General features: G+C 52.5%; 2 protein-coding genes and 1 long non-coding RNA gene across 3 annotated transcripts; 1 reads left to right on the forward strand and 2 right to left on the reverse strand.

Annotated features, from left to right (window-relative positions):
* Positions 1-4,921: 4,921 nt before the first annotated feature.
* On the reverse strand, positions 4,922-13,410 carry Amdhd2 (amidohydrolase domain containing 2). Its single transcript, NM_001024990.2, is given in 11 exon segments — positions 4,922-5,183; positions 5,718-5,819; positions 6,680-6,748; positions 6,868-6,975; positions 7,046-7,190; positions 7,273-7,361; positions 7,438-7,650; positions 7,750-7,804; positions 12,667-12,806; positions 12,885-13,021; positions 13,259-13,410. Coding segments are annotated over 11 exon segments (1,230 nt in total). The 5' UTR covers positions 13,342-13,410; the 3' UTR covers positions 4,922-5,094.
* On the forward strand, positions 7,650-12,957 carry LOC148002783 (uncharacterized). Its single transcript, XR_015631473.1, has 2 exons — positions 7,650-8,064; positions 11,820-12,957. It is a non-coding gene; the product is annotated as an uncharacterized LOC148002783 (long non-coding RNA).
* Positions 13,411-13,541: 131 nt separating the features above from the next.
* Positions 13,542-18,604, reverse strand: Atp6v0c (ATPase H+ transporting V0 subunit C). The gene is made up of 3 exons (NM_130823.4): positions 18,340-18,604; positions 14,371-14,554; positions 13,542-14,277 (listed from the first exon to the last, which is right to left on the reverse strand). The coding sequence occupies exons 1-3, from the start codon at positions 18,416-18,418 to the stop codon at positions 14,073-14,075; spliced, it is 468 nt and encodes a 155-aa protein (NP_570836.1). The 5' UTR covers positions 18,419-18,604; the 3' UTR covers positions 13,542-14,072.
* Between the last annotated feature and the right edge of the window lie 1,050 nt (positions 18,605-19,654).

Consider the following 19,654-nt stretch of genomic DNA (forward strand, 5'->3'; position numbering starts at 1 on the left):
GAGGTGACATTGTGAGGTCATGGAAGGGCAAGAGGATGATGGGAACCATCTTAGAAGGGGCTGGGAGATGTGTGGTGTGCACAGAACACTAGCTACTCATGGATCACACTGTTTTACTGGCTTAACCAATCCTCGTGTATGAGTGAGGAAACTGGAGTTCAGAGGTTAGAAACCTTGACCCACGTGACGCATCTGGGCTGTTAGATACTTTCTGTTATATAACAAATTACCCCCCAAAACACTACCTCAAGATGTTTTGGAGTTAGGAGCCCAAAAGTGACCCAGACCTTTGGTTAGGCTCAGGTTTCTCAAGATGCAGCTGCAACTTAGTGTGTAGCCTGTGTCTTTAAATCCAAAACTTGCAGAGGCAGGAGGATCCCAGTTCAAGGCTAGTCTCAGATACACAGCAAGCTTAAGGCTGTGGTGTGCTAAATAAGACTTTGTCCCCCAATCCAAAAAAAAAAAAAAAAAAAGACCCAGCCAGTCATCGTTGAGAGATCTAAAAGATTGTGTCGAGTTGCTACAGAGGTGCGCTGCAGACCTCAGCTCCTCCCACGTGAGTGACCCCACGGAGCTGTCTGCCTGCCAGGTTCGTTGCATCTCCCCCTAGACCAGGGATCCCACCTGGAAAACTGTCCACTTAAAGTGTGTTCACTATGACAAAAGAATTGACAAACAGGACTAAAAGTAAATTGCAATCTAGATCAGTAAAGCGAGCGCGACACCCCGGCTACTAACAAAGGGGAAAGACATCCCACTTAAGTCCCACTGTATTCTTTCCAGACTCGGGCACTCCAGGTGGCCGGCCGGGGGACCCTGAAAGGAAGGAAAGGATTCAGTGGTCCCGTAGGTAGTGCTTGGTGCTACAGGCGGCTGACTGGAGCTTACAAATGGACTCTGGCTGTGTTTGCTCCTTTAGCTAAGTCCAAGGGTTTCACGCGTTCCACAGCTTCCGTGCCTTGGACCACGAAGGACATTGTGATTGGCCTTTGCAAAAAAAGCCCTCCAGCAGTGGGCGTGACCGCCGCGGCACCGTGCTGCACCCACCGATTGGGTTGAGACACTTCCAGCTTGCTGGTGCCTGCCTGGGTGGTTAATGTCGCCAGCCACACCCGACTCCAAACTAAGAGTAATCTCTGCCACAAATGACCTGGACCCCTCCTCACGAATTATCAGTGGGTCTTACGAACACAATCTTGTCTGACATTGGAGGTAAAAGGACCGGGTTGAGTCGTTTGGCGCGCGGGACTCAAACTGGAGTCCAACTGAAGCTCGCAGGCTGCTGCCCAGCGCCGGCCGCCAGATGGCACCCATGCTCTCTGTAGTACCCAAGCGTTCGTCTCCCGTACACACTTGGCTGCCTCCGCCAGGTGTCTCAGGAGCGCTTGTTCTGCTCCCCGACCTGTTCTGCACCTACCACTACTGTGACTCAGCTGACCTCAGGGAGTGGCTGTCCCCCAATCCACACCCACACCACAGGCATGTCTGATGCAGTACCACAATCAATTAAGGCTGGGGCGGCATCTGTGCCCCAGAAGCCCCAGGCTGGAGTAACTGGCACACCTTTCTGTAAATAGGCTGCCAGCTCCGAGCCATCCACAGGGCAAGAGTGATTGCAGTAGGAGACTAATGCCATGGGAGAGTATGTCTGGAAAGTAAAAGTTCTGGAGGTAATGGTGAGGTGAGTGCATACAGCTACAGAACTTTTCACTTAAGAGTGGTTAAAGTGTGGCTGGAGATGACTCAATGGTTAGGAGTGCTGTCTGCTCTTTCAGAGGACCCTGGTTCAATTCCCAACACCCCGATGGCAGCTAATAGCCATCTGTAACTTCAGTCCCCCAGGGAATCCAATGCCTCCCCAGGCACTGCACAGTACCTATGTGGTGCTCAGACATGAACACACAAAATAAAATTAAACCGTAAGAGAATGGTGGTGAAGTAGGCTCAAGAACCGGCTTAGAGGTTAAGAGCACCGGAGTTCGGTTCTCGGCATCTACATAAGCAGCTCACAATCACCTGCAACTACAGCTCCCAGGGAATCCCAGGCTTCCAGCCTCCAGAGGCCGATGCACTAATTAAAGATAGATCCTTTGGGTTGGGGATTTAGCTCAGTGGTAGAGCGCTTGCCTAGCAAGCGCAAGGCCCTGGGTTCAGTCCTCAGTTCTGGGGGGGGGAAAAAGATCTTTTAACTGGTTAAGGGACCAGACAGAAAGTTCTGTGGTCAACATGACCTAAATGCAGTTCCCAGCATCCGCCCCTGTAACTCTAGCTCCAGGAGGTCTGGATGCACATAAATGATCATATATAAATTGAAAAAAATTAATGTTTTAGGGGCTGGGGATTTAGCTCAGTGGTAGAGCGCTTACCTAGGAAGCGCAAGGCCCTGGGTTCGGTCCCCAGCTCCGAAAAAAAAGAACCAAAAAAAAAAAAAATTAATGTTTTTTGAGACAAGGTCTCTCTACATAGCCCTAGCTGTCCTGGAATTCTCTCTATAGACCAGGCTACCCTCAAATGCAGAGATTGTGTCTCTGCCTCCTGAGTGCTGGGATTAAAGGCATGGTAAAAAAAAATTTTTTTTAAAGTGGATGAGGTGGTAAATTTTGAGTCTGGGGATGTAGCTCAGTTGATAGTGCCTGCTTATCACGAATGGGGCCCTGGGCTCAACCTCCAGCCCCAAACACAATGGCTGTGTGGTACACACCTGAAGCAGGGAGAAAGAAAGACCAGGTTCTCCTCAACTGCACATAGAACTCAAGGCTGGTCTTAGCTACATGAGACATCTCAGTTTGCTGAGATTGTGCTGTCCATGCTGGCCTCCAACTTGATATACAGCTAAAGCGAGCCTTAAACTCTCAGTTCTCCTGACTCTGTCTTCCAGAAAACTGCAAGCATGCACAACTACGCTGGGCAGCTTTATAGTCTTTAAAGATTGTTCTCATTTCTAATTACATCATGTGAGTATATCTGTGTGTAGGGATGTCCTGGTGCCCTCACAGGCCAGAGTCAGAGCTCCCTGAACCTAGAGCCATAAGTAGTTGCAAGCCCCTTGACACAAGATGAACTCTTAAAACACTGAGCCACCTCTCCAACCCTGTCTTTTTGTTGTTTTTTTATTTATTTTGGGACAGGGTTTCTGTGTTGCCCTGGATGTCCTGGAACTCACTCTGTAGACCAGGCTGGCCCCAAATTCAGAAATCTGCCTGCCTCTGCCTCTCAAGTACTGGGATTAAAGATACGCACTACAACTGCCCGCTTTAAAAAAAAAAAAAAAAAATGAAAACTTCTACAGTAGCTCCAGAGCCACTGAGCCCTCTGCCAGCTGTGTTCTGCCAATGAGCAAACCTGCTTGACTCTATCCTCTGTTGAGGCAGTTTCCTCAGCCTCAAACCCTTCCCAGTGCCAGGTCCCATCACTTCTGGGTGACCTCACAACACACAGCTCAGTCATCTGCGCAGCTCCTGTCTATCCAGAGCAGCTGCACGAATCCATGGACACTGGATCTGGGCAGGTCAGAGCCAGTTTTCTCCTAGAAATAGAACCCAGGACCTCATGTGCATGTCAGACAAACTCTCTACAAGCGAACTGCACCTTTACCCTTCAGACCGAGTCCTGGTCAACATTCACGAAGAGTTTGGGAGTGAGGCCCTCCGGCTGCAGGAGGCTTCCATGGGCTGGTGAGTCCTGGTGGACTGGCCTCCCATGACTCCTGATCTCTTTGTCCTTTGTGCTCGGCACACTCCAAGGGTTGGTCAGTCATGGAGGGGTGTGGCTGAGGCAGATCCAGGTTCATTTACTTACCTCTCCCCCCAACAAGGCTGCATCATGCTGGCTTTCTTGGGCTGACAGTACCTAGTGACTAGTGGGTGTGGCTGGGCCTCATGTGCCCCTGCCCACCAGTTCCTCTCAGGCTGTTGCTCTCAAACAGTGTGAAGCCCAAGAGCATCTGATTTTGTCTGCATATTTTCATTTTCTTTCTTCCTTTTTAAAAATATTTTTCAAGGTTTGGACTGAAACCAGTTCCTTCGATGGGATTTGTATATAAGTGTATACCAGTGACCTGGGACATCTGTTTGCAACCTCCTATTCTAAGGTATAATGTATGACATGACAGGGGGAAAGACTCACCTACCTACCTCAGGACCCAAATGCAAAGTGGAAGCAACCCAGACCTGACCTCTAACCTCTGGTACATACTCACACATCTCAGCCATTCTTAGAGTCCAAAGAATCCCCAGGCTTGCACAGTGAAGTTTCCAGGGAGCCTGATAAACCACATTCCCCAAGTGGGAGGAAGTCAGGCTAGGGTGCTCTTGCCCAGGTGGGCCTAACAGGGCAAACAGAGCCACAAGGGCCAGAGCTGCTCACAAGCACTAGCTAGAATGTGCCACGGCCACCAAACACGGGACCGAGGCTGGGCTTGCCAAAGCCATTGGGGTCTTTGAAAGAAGACGCCACAGGGAATGGAACTTTTGATTCTACAAGAAGGTGCTAGGCAGGTCTGGCAGGTCAGGGAGCAGTGGGTGGAGTCCTGGGCCCAAATTGGAGGCCCTTAGGGCACCCATTCCTGGATTCGCTGCTAGGTGACCCTAGGCCCCACGGCCAGCATAGATACACATGAGTGTTGCAACAGAGAACCTGGAGTCATGGCCTCCATTTTGCCCATGTAGCTCAGGGTCAGCCACCCATTACTGTCTCCAGCCTCCTCCAGTGGCTTCCCTCCAACGCCCCCCACCCACTTCCAACCCTAACACCTTCCTGGGGATCAAAACAGATCTGACCTACAGAGAAGGTCCCAAAGAGCATCCAACTCTTCCTGGTCCCAAGTTAAGCCCCATCCCAGGTCTCAGGGCAACAGCTGGAACACCAGCAACGCTGAACACAAGTGATACAGTGATTAACTCAAAAGCATGATGCAGACAAGGCAAGTCCCGCTGTCTGTATTTATCCAGGCCACTGCCTCCCCTCCAGAAGTGATGACTGAGGTTAGACATGGAGCAGGGCTCTCAGCTTCCTCCTTGGAGACCAGCTCCATGGACTGCCCGGCCTGTCACTGTCCAGCTGGAGCCAAATGTCCTTTCCAGCCAAGACCCTCAGTCACAGCCCAGCTTCCTCTGCCTGCCACACCAGTTCACCAGAGATGTAAGTGGCCTGGACATGGAGAGTGTCGTCGAGCACCACAAAGTCTGCGGCAGAACCAGAGGGTGAGAGGAAACAGTAGGGCCACTCATACCCCTTATGTGGGGTCATCATCCCTTACAACTGGGCCTAGTAGGAAAGTTAAGGCCCAGGAGCAGGATTTGGACTGGTAGGGGAGCTGGAAGCAAGAGTGTACATTTGGCACAGTTGGGGACAAGTGATCTATGTGACCGTCACATGGCCTAAAATTGTATACAGAAAGACAGGCTAAAAGCCAGTCTGGCAGCATAAGCTTGTAAGCCTAGGACTCAGGAAGCAGGAGAATTACCATGAATGGAAGCTAGTGTGGTCCACATCTACAGTGGGCCACAGGCAAGCCAGGGCTATGTAAGAAAGACCCCGTCTCAAAAACCAACAGGTGAGGGCCAGCCGGGAGACGGCTGAGTGGGTAAAGGCACTTGCCACCAAGCCTGACTTAGTTAGAACCCTGGGACTCACATGGTAGGAAAGAACCAACCATAGTAAGTTGTCTGCGGTGGGAGTGGCCCCAGATTCAACCCCTTGTATGTGTGGGGACTCACCTGCATCAGCACCAAAGTCCAGACTCCCCTTGGTCTTCTCCAGCCCCAGCAGCTGGGCGGGGTGGAGGGATGCAGCTTCCAGAGCCGACTCCACACTACAGCCTGCTCAGAAACACACCACGGTGAGCATCCGCAGCCCTTCCCGGGAGCAAGTCCAAGCCTCAGCTTTTAGGAACTTGGCTTGGGAACGGCCCAGGATTCTGTAGCAGCTTAGGGCAGTCCCTCACGCCCTAGCCATAGGAGGCACTGCCCACCCCTCCCTTCTCCAGCCCTGCAGTGAACCGATCCTTTCAAAAGACTAGACATGGCACATCAGTTAGGCTGTATTCGGTGTTGTATGGTCACAGACCTCCTTGCCTACTTCTAATAAAAAAGTCATACCAGGCCACCAACACGGCTGCCAAATGGGACCCTGCACTCTGAGCGAGGCCTAGGCTGAGGCCCTGTGACCTCTTTCCTTTTACTATACCACTTCTTGCCAGGATACGGCTATCTCCTTTGTCCCGGGACATTCCCAGCCTATTTTCTCTAAATGAGACCCTGACGTTGCCCACATCCAGAGTGACACTCAACTTTGAGATGCTGCCAGATACCTGCAAAGTCCCTGCAGAACCTACTCAAAGCCCCACTCCACCCCATCCACGCTGCCCTGCAGATTCCCACTATCCCACAGGCCTAGGCCTTTCCATGAGCGATGTGACCCTGCTTCTCCACCAGGTCACAGCTTCCCACTGTTCCCCATCCTGGCTCCAGTGACTGGCTGCTTACCATTCTTCAGCAGCCTGAGCTGTGTCAGGATGACCATGGTCACTTCAATCTTTGAGAAGCCACACCTCCTCATCTCCCAGTTTCCAGGTAGTTAGAGGATGTCGGCACAGAGCTCCATTTTCCCCGTCTCCCTTCTAACTTGCTCCAGGCACAGCCTCTCCCCTCAGGACACCCGGGAACACCAGTCAACTGACCTGTAGCCTGCAGGAAATGCCGGATGCAAACATCCATCGGGGCTATGCTGCCACTTAGCGTCTTGGTGCCTTGAAAGCAGAGAGGCGGGAATTGGGTGAGAGAGCTGCTGTGGGACTGGACAAGTTTCTGCCCCAACTCCAGGGAGGAGCCAAGAGACCATACATGTGTGGGTACAGGAGTCACTCACCTGCAATGTAGGCTATGAGCCCATCTACCTCCACCTCTTGCTGTCCCAGCGTGTGGCGGCCATTGCCCAAGCCCAGGGCAGGGACAGCATCAGTGACCAGCACCAGCCCTGGGGAAGGAGGTGGCTCAGGACCCAGCCAACTGTTAACCTACCTTCCCTACCCTGCCCAGCTACTCACCCTGGGGATGGGCCCGGTGAGCAATGCGCAGGGCTGCAGGGTTAGTGTGTATGCCATCGGCAATCATCCCATAGAAGATACAGTGGCCTGGGGGCAGCTGGTCACTGGTCAGAAGCCCTACTATGCCTGGGTCACGGTGGTGGAACTGAGCAGGGCAGGAGGGGACAACTGAGTGACAACAGTGGCCGCTGGGTCCCCTTCCACCCAGGAGTAGGCGTGACACTCACAGGCAACATGGCGTTGAAGAGGTGAGTGATGAAGGTGGCCCCACTCTGCACTGCTACTTCTGCAGCCCGCAGGTCAGCCACCGAGTGCCCTGCATAGGGGACTGAGGTCAGCATCTGCAGCAGCAGAGAACCATGAGCAGGCAACCCAGACAGGAGGCCTCTTACCCAGAGATACACGGATGCCTTTGGCTGTCAGTGCCTGGATCACCTCATGGCTCCGGTCTAGTTCAGGGGCAAGTGTCACAATGCAGACGTTGTCCAGGGGACCGTACGTGGCCAACACGTCATGAAAAGCATTGGCTCCAAAGGAGCGGAGGTAGGCCTCAGGGTGTGCACCCCGCTTTTCCCGGCTGATGAACGGGCCTTCTAAGTGCACCCCTGAGGGAAGGGACAAGGGTGGTTCTAGCAGTCATTCCCACCTAGCAGCCCCACCCCTCCCTTCCCAACTGGGCATTTTGAAAGGAGTTAACCACTCACCGAGGACCCCTGCCCCATGGGGACCTCCACTCTTCACAGGGATCTGAGGAAGGACCTGGGGGGAACCAGCTGTTAAAGCCCTGCCCCCACAGCCCAGCACCCATAGGCCACAGCCCAACGAAGGTCAGATCCTCCGAGGTTAAGCCCCTGACCCAGCCCGGCCCCACTGTCCTTTCCCATAGGTGCCGAGATGGATGAAGGGCCTCCTCCCCCAGTGCTCAAGTGCAGGAAGACGAGACAACAGGGAATACTTGAAGACCTGCCCTGAGGGCCGGGAGGCGAGAGCATTCCCAGGCCACGGAAACATGACTAGAGGTACCAAGGACTACTCTAACCTGCTCTGGCCTTCAAAGTGGCTGTTGTCAAACAGCTAGAACATAGTAGCCAAACCCTTGAAAACAAAATGACCACAGCCTCCCTGAGCTGCAGAACAAGAAAGCAGGGATGGGGCGACATGGGGAAGACAGGGCAGAAGCCGAGAGCTGGAAACTGAGGGACTCAGTGCAGATGGGGACAGGGCTCAGCACTGCAGCCCAGCCCATGCTGGTCAGGATGATCACAGCCTCATGAAAGAGTGAGCAGCACTTACTTGGCCTTGGAGATGACCCAGTGTAGCTGCAACCCTCCCTCCAGATCCTCCAGCTACACAAGTGCTCAGGCAAAACAGTGATACCCTCCCCCACCCCGGGATTTCCCATTCCCAACAGAGGTAAAGGGCTCCTAAGATGCTTACGCTGGGAATGGTCGTGCACTCCCACAGTCCTAAGCACTTAGCAGGTAGAGGCTGGAGAGCAGGGCAGCCTCAGCTACTTAAATAGTTCAAGGCTAGCCTAGGCCACATGATACTCTGTCCCAAATTAAACAAAACCAACCCCACATTTAGATCTGAGGACACAGAGCGAGAGAAAGGCAGTCAGTCAGAGTCTGGGAGACAATCAGGTGGACTCCGGACACATCTCAGATAGAGAGGCTGAGGGACACTCAGATCTCCCAGAGATGGCACTATGAGAAATGGGCTGGGACAGGGCTGGGAAGGAGCCTCAGTGGAGGCAAGTGAGGTGGAATACGGACACTGAGGTTATGTTCTTCAGGCTCTTAGAACAGCCAGGTCTCTCTGAGCAAAGCAAGACTCTTCCCAGAGACAGGACCTTGGCAGCACAACTAGGGGTGCCCCACAATGCTCCTCCAAAAGGCTAGGTGGTCCTAGTGGCCTGCTAATGCCAGCCATTAAATAGATTCCCCCATTGAGTTCCCCAAGGAGGAGAGGAAGGAATGACAACATGGGGGCGGGGGGGAGCACGAGAAAAAGCCAACACTGATACCCTCAGGCAATGAGAGGCCTTATATCCATGAAGCCAGAACAGGATGTCAGGGAGCAACACAAGCTCTTCAAATCTCAAGGGTACACAAGAATCCCGTGGGATTAACTCCAAGAGAAAGGCTGAGGAAACGTCTAGAAAGTGGGGCCAAGAAGAAAGAAGGTGAAAAACAACCTAGAAAGCCCAACACAGAGGGACAGTGACATGGACAACTGTCGCAAAGGAAACAATTCAATAGAAGAAGCTTAGAAAGCTTCAAGCCCAACTTCCCATTATGTCCAGCAGAAAGCAAAACTGTTAAATACCCTATCCCCACAAGTGACACCCTGAGATGCCAGGTCTAGGGACAAGGAAAGATCATATGAGCTTCTAGAGAGAAAGTGATCACTCACAGGGATCAGAAAGCAAGCAGATGGCTTCCTACTTCTTAGCTGCAACATAGGAAGTCTGCACGGCAGGCACAAACCAGGCATGGTGTCACAAGCCTCCAACCCCAACACTCAGGAGGCAGATGCAGGATCTGCGAGTTCAAGGTCAGCCTGATCTAAGTGGAGAGTTCTAGAATAGACAGGACTACACAGAGACTCGGTCTTAAAAAGGAGCAAAAAAAAAAAAAAAAAAAAAAAAAAAAAGAGAGAAGCTTTTAACTCTAGAGAAGCTGGTATAGTGGTGTACATCTGTTGTCCCCATACATACGAGATCGCCTGAGTCCAGGAGTTAGAGATCAGTCTACAATAAAGCAAGACCCTCTCTCAAAATAAAAAGGGTAAAGTGCTACTCGCTGGATCCCAGTAGTTGGTGCCTTGGAGATGTACTTCTCTGGTAGAGTGGTAGAGTACCTACTTAGCACTTACAAGGTGCAATCCTTGGCACCCCAGTCATGTTTAGTTTATGAGTGCTTGCATATATGTTTGTAAAGCCACATGCTTGCCCGACACCAGTAGGGGCCGGAAAGGCGTGGTAAATCCCCTGGGACTGGAGGTACAGGCAGTAAGGAGCCACATGATATGGGTGTTGGGAACCAACCCTGAGTCCTTTGCAAGAGGAAGTGTCCTTAGCTGTTTTCCAGCCCCAAACACACATTTTCTTACTTTCACCTCCAATCCAAACCATGAATCAGGCAGAACAAAGGCATAGCTAAGAGTGGTGGCACACGCCTTTAATCTCAGCACTCAGAAGGCAGAGACAAGCTGACCTCTGTAGGTTCTAGGACAGCCTAGTCTACATAGTGAGTTCCAGGACAGCCAGGACTACCCAGAGAGAACCTACCTCACAGACAATCAAACAGAGAATAAAGGCAGGGCTAGAGGGATCCACCACCTGCAGATGACTTATACCAAAAACTGAGAGCCAGGCACGACAGTACGTGGGAGACTGAGACAAAGGGTTAAGACTGACCTCAACTACAAAAACAATCTTGGCTCTTTGAGTCCTTGACTCAAAACAAAAGAACCAAAAACAGGCAAAATGGCTAAGGAGGTAAAACACACTTGCCATCAAGCTACCTCATGACCTGAGTTTAATTCCACAGGATGGGAGAGCTGTGACACCCACAAATTGTCCTGACTTCTGTCTGAATGCACACAGGCCCATAGGCAAGTACATGCACACACATATACACATGCACGCACATACATGCAAGCACGCATGCATATACATATAGGCGCACACACACACATACACAACATATACACATGCATGCACGCATATGTATGCACGCATGTGCACTCATATAGGCACACACATACGCATGCATGAAACATGCACACACACACACACACAAACACACACACACTATTTTCTAGAAGAGTACCTTGAAATGCAAAGTGAAAGCATGTAGCAGAGACAACAGGATAAATAAGGCTGGAGGGGAAAGGAATGAGGTCAATGCAGGGATAGGCAGGGTGGCAGACATCTTGTCCAAGGTGCCTGCCATCAGCTAACAGATTTGAAGCAGAAGATGAAGCGATCAGAACTGTCTTCTTGAAGCATGGCTAGAAGATTAAACCCTACCTAGAGAAAGAGCAGGTAGTTTCAACGATGAAGATACCCAAGTAGTACCTGGACCAGTGGACAAGCCCCTAGGTGAGAAGGGGCCCTGGAGAAGTTAGGGAATATAGTAGCAGAAGATGTTTGAGGGTAGGGTCTCCTGATTTCTAACATAATAGGGTACATTTTATACTCAAAGCTGCCCACAGTCTTGGCCATCACCTCCTACCTGCCTCCCAAGGCCTTTAGTCTAAAAGTGTTTTCTGAGAGTCTACAGTGGAGTACCAGGAAGAAAACTTTAGGACTGTTAGCCACTACTCCTACTGAGGGACAGCCATGGCTTGCACCATGCCAGTCAAACCTGCTGTGAGAGGAAAGATCGGTGATGGTGAAGGAGCACAGGGCAGGGCTAACAGGAGAGCAAGGCCTTCCAGGAAGAGCCTGGGAGGAGAGGGGATACCTGGAGCTGCTGGAATTTGCCTGGGGGAACGAGAAACAGCTTAGCTGGTAGGAAGAGAATGTTGTAGAGAAGGGGGCACATCCTGACACCTGTCACCCTCATAGGTGACTCTGGGTCTTGCCAGAGATCAGATGAGAGAACTAGGTACCCATCTGCAGTACGACAATAGGATGCCCTATTGTAACAGTGGAGTGGGAGAGTTGTGGGAAACTTCCAGAAAGACATCCCTAGTTGACATTCAAAGAATGCTTAACATTGTCAACCACCCACTGACTCTTCTCACTCTACATTTAATGAAACAGGCTCAGAAGTGAGGTTATCTCAAGACTGCCAAGGGCTGCAAGTCAAGGGGCCAGAAGGAAGCCTGTGAAGCAAGGGGACGGCCCACGCTCAATACCCATAGCTCCCTCCTCCGAGTCTATGTCTACACACCCAGAAAGGAAGCCACAGGCAATCACACACTCCCTGATCCTGTCCTGGAAGAAAAACTGGCTGAGGCGATGGAAAACAGGAACAGAGAGAAGCCGTTCAAGTATGGTTAACAGCATTAATTTACTGAATTTGTCGACTGCGTTGCGTAAAAGAATACCGCGTTTTTTAAAGCACGAGTTCAGGACTAAGGGGCAAGCCCGCTGAGTCCACACCAACTGCTCTTGAACGGTGGGAAAGACTAAACCTAACGACCTAAACAAGCTTAGTTAAAGCTGGGGAAGCTGTGGGGAAGCCTTCCATGAGAATTGGAACAAAGACAGCAGACCTCCTTCTAAGATGGTGGCAGGGTGAGGGCAGAAGCCAGTACACAGGAAAAGCAGCTCTTTTTGAAAGGCTTTTCCATGTGAGTCACATCACAGGCAGGTTAGGGAGGGAGAGCCTGACAAGACACAATGGCCCTGGCAGAATTCCAGGCAACCTTAGTTCAGGAGGCCCAGAGGCTGCCTACAGGGCGTTGGGAGGGCGTGGCAGATGAGAATGGCGACAGGAAATGTGAGGACAACTGCACTGGCAGTTGCAGAGACTGGCAGTGGCAGGACCTATCTGAAAGAGAGGAGGATCCCCTCAGACCCAAGTACAGGAAGACCAAATTCAGGTGAAGGAAATGGTACAGCCCTGAGGACCCCTTTGCTCAGAGGGAGAGTAGCCTGATCTCACCTTGTGATAAACCTCTGGTGGGGAGGTCACCAGGGTGGGACAGAAGGAGGTGACACCGTGGGACAGGAGCCTCCGGGCCACTAGGGCGACCCCCGAACCCACGTCCTCCGTGGCCCTGGAGAAGTCAACACCAAATCCACCTGCGGCCACAGAAAACAAGGGGTAGCACAGTGCTCAGAGCTCCTCCCCTGGGTTCCCTGGCCCAAGCCAGGCCGCACCGTTGATCTGCACATCGATAAAGCCCGGCGCCAGGATGCGGCCTCCGCAGTCCCGCTGCTCATCAGCCACACGCCTCTCCTCAAAAAACAGCTTCTCTGGGTCCAGGATTCGGCCCCCGCGCACCCACAGATCCTCCCTGAGGACACAGCAGTAGGCACTTGGATCACCACCAGGCCCTGGAACCAACCCCTAGTTCTCGCACCCAGATTGTCCCTGAATCGACTATTTTACTTAGTCCCGGCCACACACCCATGGTAGTCCTGCCCTCCACATCCCTGGGTCCCCGACACAGCTCTGCCTCTCTCAGGGCTTATGTCCTACACTAGCTTATCAGTTCTCTACCCAGCCCAACCCTGCACCATGCAGCCCAGACCTGAGCAGCGTGCCGCCGCGCAGGATGCGGCAGTTGGTGAACTGGAGCACGGGAGCCAACGCTGCGGACTGCCCGCTACGCATCGTGAGTCGCGCTGAACCCTTTGGGCGCAGGCCGGCAGTGCCCGGAGCAGTGGTAATCGGAAGCCGGCCAGGCCGCACCACGTGACTCAGATGAAGGGGCTATCACGTGGCTGCTAGGCCCACGTGATTGAGGCCACGTGACGCAGGAACCCTCCCAGGCCGGCCCGCTCCGCCCACAGAAGCGCCAGAACACAAGCCAGTCACATCCGAGAACTTTTATTGGACACAGCTGGGAGCCAGCTCTGAGGAACTCTCTACCCTCCCCCGGCTGTTCAGGGCTGGGGGCAGGGTGGCTCCATCCAAGGAGTCTCAGCAACAGGAACCCCACAAGGCAACAGTCTACTAATGATTACTATAGAGTTGGGAGACAGGGCTGCTCCACAGACACATGAATAGGTCAAATCTTTTATAAATAAACATCCAGTGAAGAGAAAAATGACAACTCTAATTCATTCTTATACACAAGGCGCACTCTAGGGCGATGGGTGGGGTGACCAGAGGCTGAAATCGTCACTGGTCAGGGGCCTGGGTGGGAGATGAGTGGGCCCAGATGTCCACAGCACGGGGCAGTAGGGGCAAGGCGGGGCAACAGACAATGGGCACTAGGACACTGCACATTTACAAGACCAACTACTGAGGGGGCAGCTGCCCGTGCATGTGTCAGGCTGTTCCTTCTGGAATGAGGAGGGGTGATCTTTACATCCTATCCTGTGACTGGTGGTGGAAAAAGACTACTTTGTGGAGAGGATTAGGGCCACGATGAGACCGTAGAGGCCAAGCACCTCCGCAAAGATGAGGATCAGGATCATGCCCACGAACAGTCGAGGCTGCTGGGCAGTGCCCCGGACACCAGCATCTCCGACAATGCCAATGGCAAAGCCAGCAGCCAGGCCACTCAGCCCCACACTCAGGCCAGCACCCAGTTGAAGAAAACTCCTGGGGAGAGAAGAGACACAGGTTGTCAGCAATCTGCCTGTCCACAGGAAAGTGAAGCACTTCACCTGGGAGGAAAAAAAGCCCTGCACTCACCTGTAGAGGGTGATGCCATCAGTCAGGGAGTTAGCGATAAGTACTGCAACCACCAGGCCGTAGATGGCGATGATCCCAGCCATAACCACTGGGATGATGGACTTCATGATCAGCTCTGGCCTCATGACCGACATGGCTGCGATGCCAGTGCCACTCTTGGCTGTGCCATAGGCAGCTCCCATGGCTATGGAAGGAAAAGATTAAGTGAACCCAGAGCAGCATGGAAACTACCTGGGAGCTTTCTGCATTCTGCTCCCCACGTTACCAACCCATCAGAGGAACTGAAGGCACACAGCCAAGCAAGAGCCCCCCTAAAAAACCAGCCACCACCACAGCCACTTCTCTCTTTCCACTGCAGAGCCATACTCCCAACCTCCTGGTCTACTTCTGCCTGCAGTAGTTCCTGTGGTCAGCAGGGGCTCTGCTTTGCTGTGAAACTAGACTTTGTCCCCTTCCCTAGCTTGTGACCTCTGGCAAGGCAGTCACATGGAAGGGGCAGCTGGGCCAAGGACAGTCTGGCTCGAGACTCTGGCAATCTCTGTCTCACACTCTAAGCTCCAGGCACTTCCCGAAGAAGAGAGGCCTAGAGGCCAGCCAGTGTCTATCAGTCCCTGCTGCAGTGTGGCCTTCAAGCCTCCCCAAACAGGACACTGTTCCCCTAGTCCAACCTCTCCAAGAGAGACTGCCACCCTTTAAGGACTTTGTTTCCCCTCTCCTACCTTCAAGTCTTGAACTCCAATTTTTCTCACTTCTGCCACTTGTCCTATAAGAACTATTGAGCTACTTACATGTCTGACACAGGAAGGCTCCAAAATCTTTGCCCAGAGCATGCATGCCATGGCCACTGTGGGTGAAGCTGTGTATAACCCGATACACAGAAAACATGGGCCAGAGGTAAAAGGGACATGAACAGCCCCAGCCACTCTACATAATTTATTGATCTCACTGAACCACAAAATATGTCTACTGTGTGCCCAGCACTGAGTAGGGCAAAAGTCAGAGGCCTCTGCCTTCTCAGGGCTCAAGAACAGCAAGACAGTGACCTAACACAACGACATATTCAGCAAGGAAAGAGAAAAGGTCATAGGGGAGCTACACCAAGGGGAGGAGGGTCTGAAAAGAGATCACAGGAACAGAACACCTAAATGGAGTCGGGAGATTAAGCAGCAGAGGAAAACCAGGCAAAGGGCAAGATTCTTAAAAGCATAAGATAGTGCTAGACGAGATCAACTGGAGAAGATGAGGACAGACGCTTGTCTTTTCTACAGCATCCTCAGACGCCCAGACACTGCCCAACAAAGACTGGCATCTTCAGTCCCTGAGTCCACTTCAAGAGGGATTTCCTGGAACCCTTCTGGTCACAGTGCATTTCTTGGGCCCTACTAGAAGTCAAATCCATGTTGAGCTGTATAACTTAATATAAAAAGTGAGTTTTCCAGGGGCTCACACTCCTGAGGACATGCTTGTAAACACCAAGAATACAGGTTGTTGTACAGTACTTCAAAGGTGAGATCTCAACCCTACTCTGTAGCCCAATAGGTGGGACTCCAAGAAAAGTGAGTCAGGTCCTTCCCCAAAGTACAGCAGGTAGACCATGGAGCTGAGGGTGAGTGACAAGATAAATGATGGAAAACAGGGACACTGTCAGAGATGGGGCAAAAGGAGGAAAAAAATTAGCCTAGGCCCAGACAGTAACAGCTATGCAGAAGACCAAGGCTGATAGGCTGAAGGGAGACCTGCTGAGAACGCCAATGCAGTGCAGCAGTCAGCAGGGTCTGGAGACACTTCCAGGAAATCAACAAATACTGAGAGGAAGCCCCAGAAAACACAGAAAAGAAGTAACTGGCGGTTTCATGGAGAACATGATGAAGAAAGAACAGGATATTTGTCATAAGAGAAAAAAGGAAGTTTAAGTGTGAGCATGGAATGGAGGCCTCGCAGATGTGTAAACCTTATTTAGTTAAAGAACAATGGTCTTGAACCGTGGTTAGTGAAGTCCAAGGAGGACATGGATCAGTCACTAAGACGAGCTTGGAGTTTTCCCAACAGGAACATCAGAGGCTGGGAGGGTTTCTTTAGGTAACGGCAGGACAAAGGCATTCTACAGACTAGCACGATAAAAGGAAACAATGAAGTCAGAAGGTGATTCAACTGGCCAAGTAAGAGGCTAACCCCCACAGGACTGTCAGAAGCTGGTGTGGGTCAGGCAAGGAAAGCCTAGACAGAGCAGCCATACCCAGCTTTCACTAGCGCAGAGACACCTGTTGGCCAGCTTTAGTACATGCAGGGTCTTCACACCAGAGATCCAAGAATCTAGGTGCAAAAAAAGAGCTCAGGACGAATTCGGAGTTGCAGGAGTGATGATGACACATGGTCAGGGATACTGTTGTGTTCACTGAAGCTCCCCCACTATCTGGACACAGTAAGAATGCAAGAACGATTTGCTGGATTAATTTATGAATGAGTGACAAAAATTAATCATAGGTGGCTAAAATAGGGGAATCCATGGACATATTACTCTGGGGGCAAAGAGTTCTAGAAGGAAATGCTTGGCAGCCTTCTCTAAGGAGACCTAAAGTGTGAGAACAGTCATGGTGTGAGAGAAGGAAAGGAGAAGTCCAGGCCACATCTCCCACCACAAATGATCACTTACTCCAACGCTGTGGGCACAGCAGGGCTCTCTCAGCAGCACCTGACAGGCCCAGGCAAGGGGAGGTCACCAAGACAGACAACCCTCCACTCTGCACCCTACAGGTGTTTACAGTCAACAGACACTGTTTGGAGTTCAAACTCACCAAGTACCTGCACAGAGAACCAGCCTCTCCAACTGCCAGATAGGGTGGGGCAGGGCGAGGTCAGTTAAACCAAAGACCAGACCTTCCAGGGGAGGCCCAGACCAGGCCAGACCAGTCCCCGGGGGCTGTGACTTACCTCCCTCAATCCCACATTCTTGGGTCTGGCCCAAAGGCTTTTCTCCCAGGAAGGCCAATTTTCATTAAATTTGACACTGAAGAATTGTCAAGGCCCAACTTCAAAAGCAAGGTGCCATCAAGAACCTTGCAAGGCTTTTCCTTCTCTGGGTAAGGAAGCATCACCCAGTTCCAGCCCCTCACCCCTAAAAGAGGAAGGTCATTCATTCACTCATCCCTTCATTAGGTCCAGGACTGAAGATCAAAGAGGTAGTCCTGTAAATTTTTAGCACTCTAATACCACCCTCTCACCCACCTCAAAGTCCAGATCCTCAGCAACCATCCACTCAAGTGCTCCTACCTAGGCCAAACCCACTTCCATAGATCTAACCTGAGTCCTTGCAAGTTCCCAGAACCAACCCCTCAGTCCAGTTTTCCCAACCAACCCACACCGATGACAGAACTATTATTGGGAAACCGAGACAAGCCTCAACCGGAAACACCTGCCTCACCCAGGGTACAGACCCACCTGACCCCCCCGGCAGCCAGGCCGCCATAAAAGCAAGGTTTGTGGACCTTAGCGAGGAGCCAGGCTCCCTCCGGCCAAGAGGCCAGGGACTCTGGTCTTGGGCCTGCCCCCGCCTACGGGCTGGCGCCTTTCAAGATGTGATGTCACACCTGCCTGCAGAATACGGGATGTGGAGCAGGCGTAGGAGAGGGCATAGGAGAGGGCATAGGATCGCACGCCGCCCCCCGCGCCCCCACCCCACCCTCATTCCTGCTTCCCGGGACTAAGATGGCAGCCACACTGCCGCCCCACCCCCACAGAAGCGAGGCACAGGAGGCGGGCTGATAAGACCCGCAGCCTGATCAAGCCCCCAAACCCTGTGCTCCACAAATTCATCTGTCCCCGCCGCCCCCACCACCTGCGCCCCTAAGGCCAGACACCCACATAGCTGGGAATGACGTCAGGGTGACGTCACGCCCAACCCCCAGTAAGCAGCGGTCTAGAGTCCCGCATAGCTTCGGCATCCCCTGGATCTCCTGCTGCGATGCTCACCGCTGAAGACCATGGCGGACGAGGCGCCCATGACACCGAAAAACGAAGAATATTCGGGGTTGTTCTTGATGTCAGCCATGTCTGCAAGCGGGGAGAGGGCAAGCTCAGCAGGCGGCGGCGGGCTAGGACGACGGGAGAGAGAGCGAGCAGACGAAAGAAGATTCTCGAAGCGGCGGATGCGAAGGCGACCCCGCCAGTCAGGCGCTGCGCTCTAAATACCAGCACCGCAGAGCAAGATGGCGGCCGCGCTCGCGTCACATGATATGGGCCACGCCCCCATGGGCTGTACCACTTTGCGCCGGTGGGGGAGCGAGGCTCCAGGCTCTCCAGCAGCCCTTGGACAATGTATGGGCCCTGCTACCCGCCCCCGGGGCCCGGGGCCCAACGTTCGGCCTTGCCTGGGTCTTCACTGGTCCACTGCTCCATGCAGACGTCTTCTCGAACCCTACCTTTTTGGGCCCATCGGCCCCAGGGGCGGGGCCGTAGCGCTCCATATTAGCATACAGGGTGGAGCGAATGATAGCCCGCCTTCTCTGCGGCTGCGCGGAGCTCACCGGTGTTCGAGTACCGGTGTTCCTTTTCCCTGTGTTCCCTGCTCACAAACCTCAGGCACTCCTGCAGCATGAGACTCAGGTTAAAGTAGTGGCATTTAGCAGCACTGCAGAACCCTAGAACAGAAGAGATCCCTCATGTTGATCTTCGCTGTCTCCGCCAGCCCCCAGGAATACCACGCCCCACCCCGCCGGGCTTCAACCCTAGGTGTTTTTTAGTCACCTTCCATAACTAGGCTTCTGCAAATTCAGGCCCACCATCTTCCCTTTGATTCTGTGTGTGTGTGTAACCCTCACTTGACCATCTCCTCCTGCATAGGGACCCTGATATTAGTTGAAGGTTGTCTGCCCACGAAGACGTGGGCTTAACTGTTTTTCTATTTATTTTTCCTATTTTCTTTTTGAGAAAGGGTCTCACTGTGACTGGAATTTGCCATGTATATCAGTACTGTGTCTGCCTCTTGAGTGCTGGGCTTAAGGGCACCCTGCGTGATGGCCTGTCAGTATTGACAACTGTGAAAGGTAACCCAGAAAGTCTCAGAAAGACTTACTTGTCCTTCCAGCCCCCATGCAAGGCCCATACGTGCAGGGCCTCCTTTCTAGACCGGGATGGAGGACTGGTTTCCCTAGCAATGACGTGGCTAAGGCTGCCTCTGCCCTCCTGATACCCTTGTGGCAGCCTATGCACCCCAAGTGCCTGCCTTCCCTCTGCTTATCAACTCAGACTGCCTAGTTTCCTTTATCCTTCCCTCGAAATAGCCCTG

Source organism: Rattus norvegicus, chromosome 10, assembly GCF_021556685.1.
Source record: "Rattus norvegicus strain SHRSP/BbbUtx chromosome 10, alternate assembly SHRSP_T2T, whole genome shotgun sequence".
Taxonomy (NCBI): domain Eukaryota; kingdom Metazoa; phylum Chordata; class Mammalia; order Rodentia; family Muridae; genus Rattus; species Rattus norvegicus.

Bases quoted from the DNA above. Each gene is read 5' to 3' on its own strand.
- Atp6v0c (NM_130823.4), bottom strand. From the start codon at position 18,418: ATGGCTGACATCAAGAACAACCCCGAATATTCTTCGTTTTTCGGTGTC. The intron at 14,555-18,339 runs GTGAGCATCGCA...TTCCTTCCATAG, and splicing joins GTCCGCCATGGTCTTCAGCG to CCATGGGAGCTGCCTATGGC. The intron at 14,278-14,370 runs GTGAGTGCAGGG...TTCTCTCCCCAG, and splicing joins GATGGCATCACCCTCTACAG to GAGTTTTCTTCAACTGGGTG.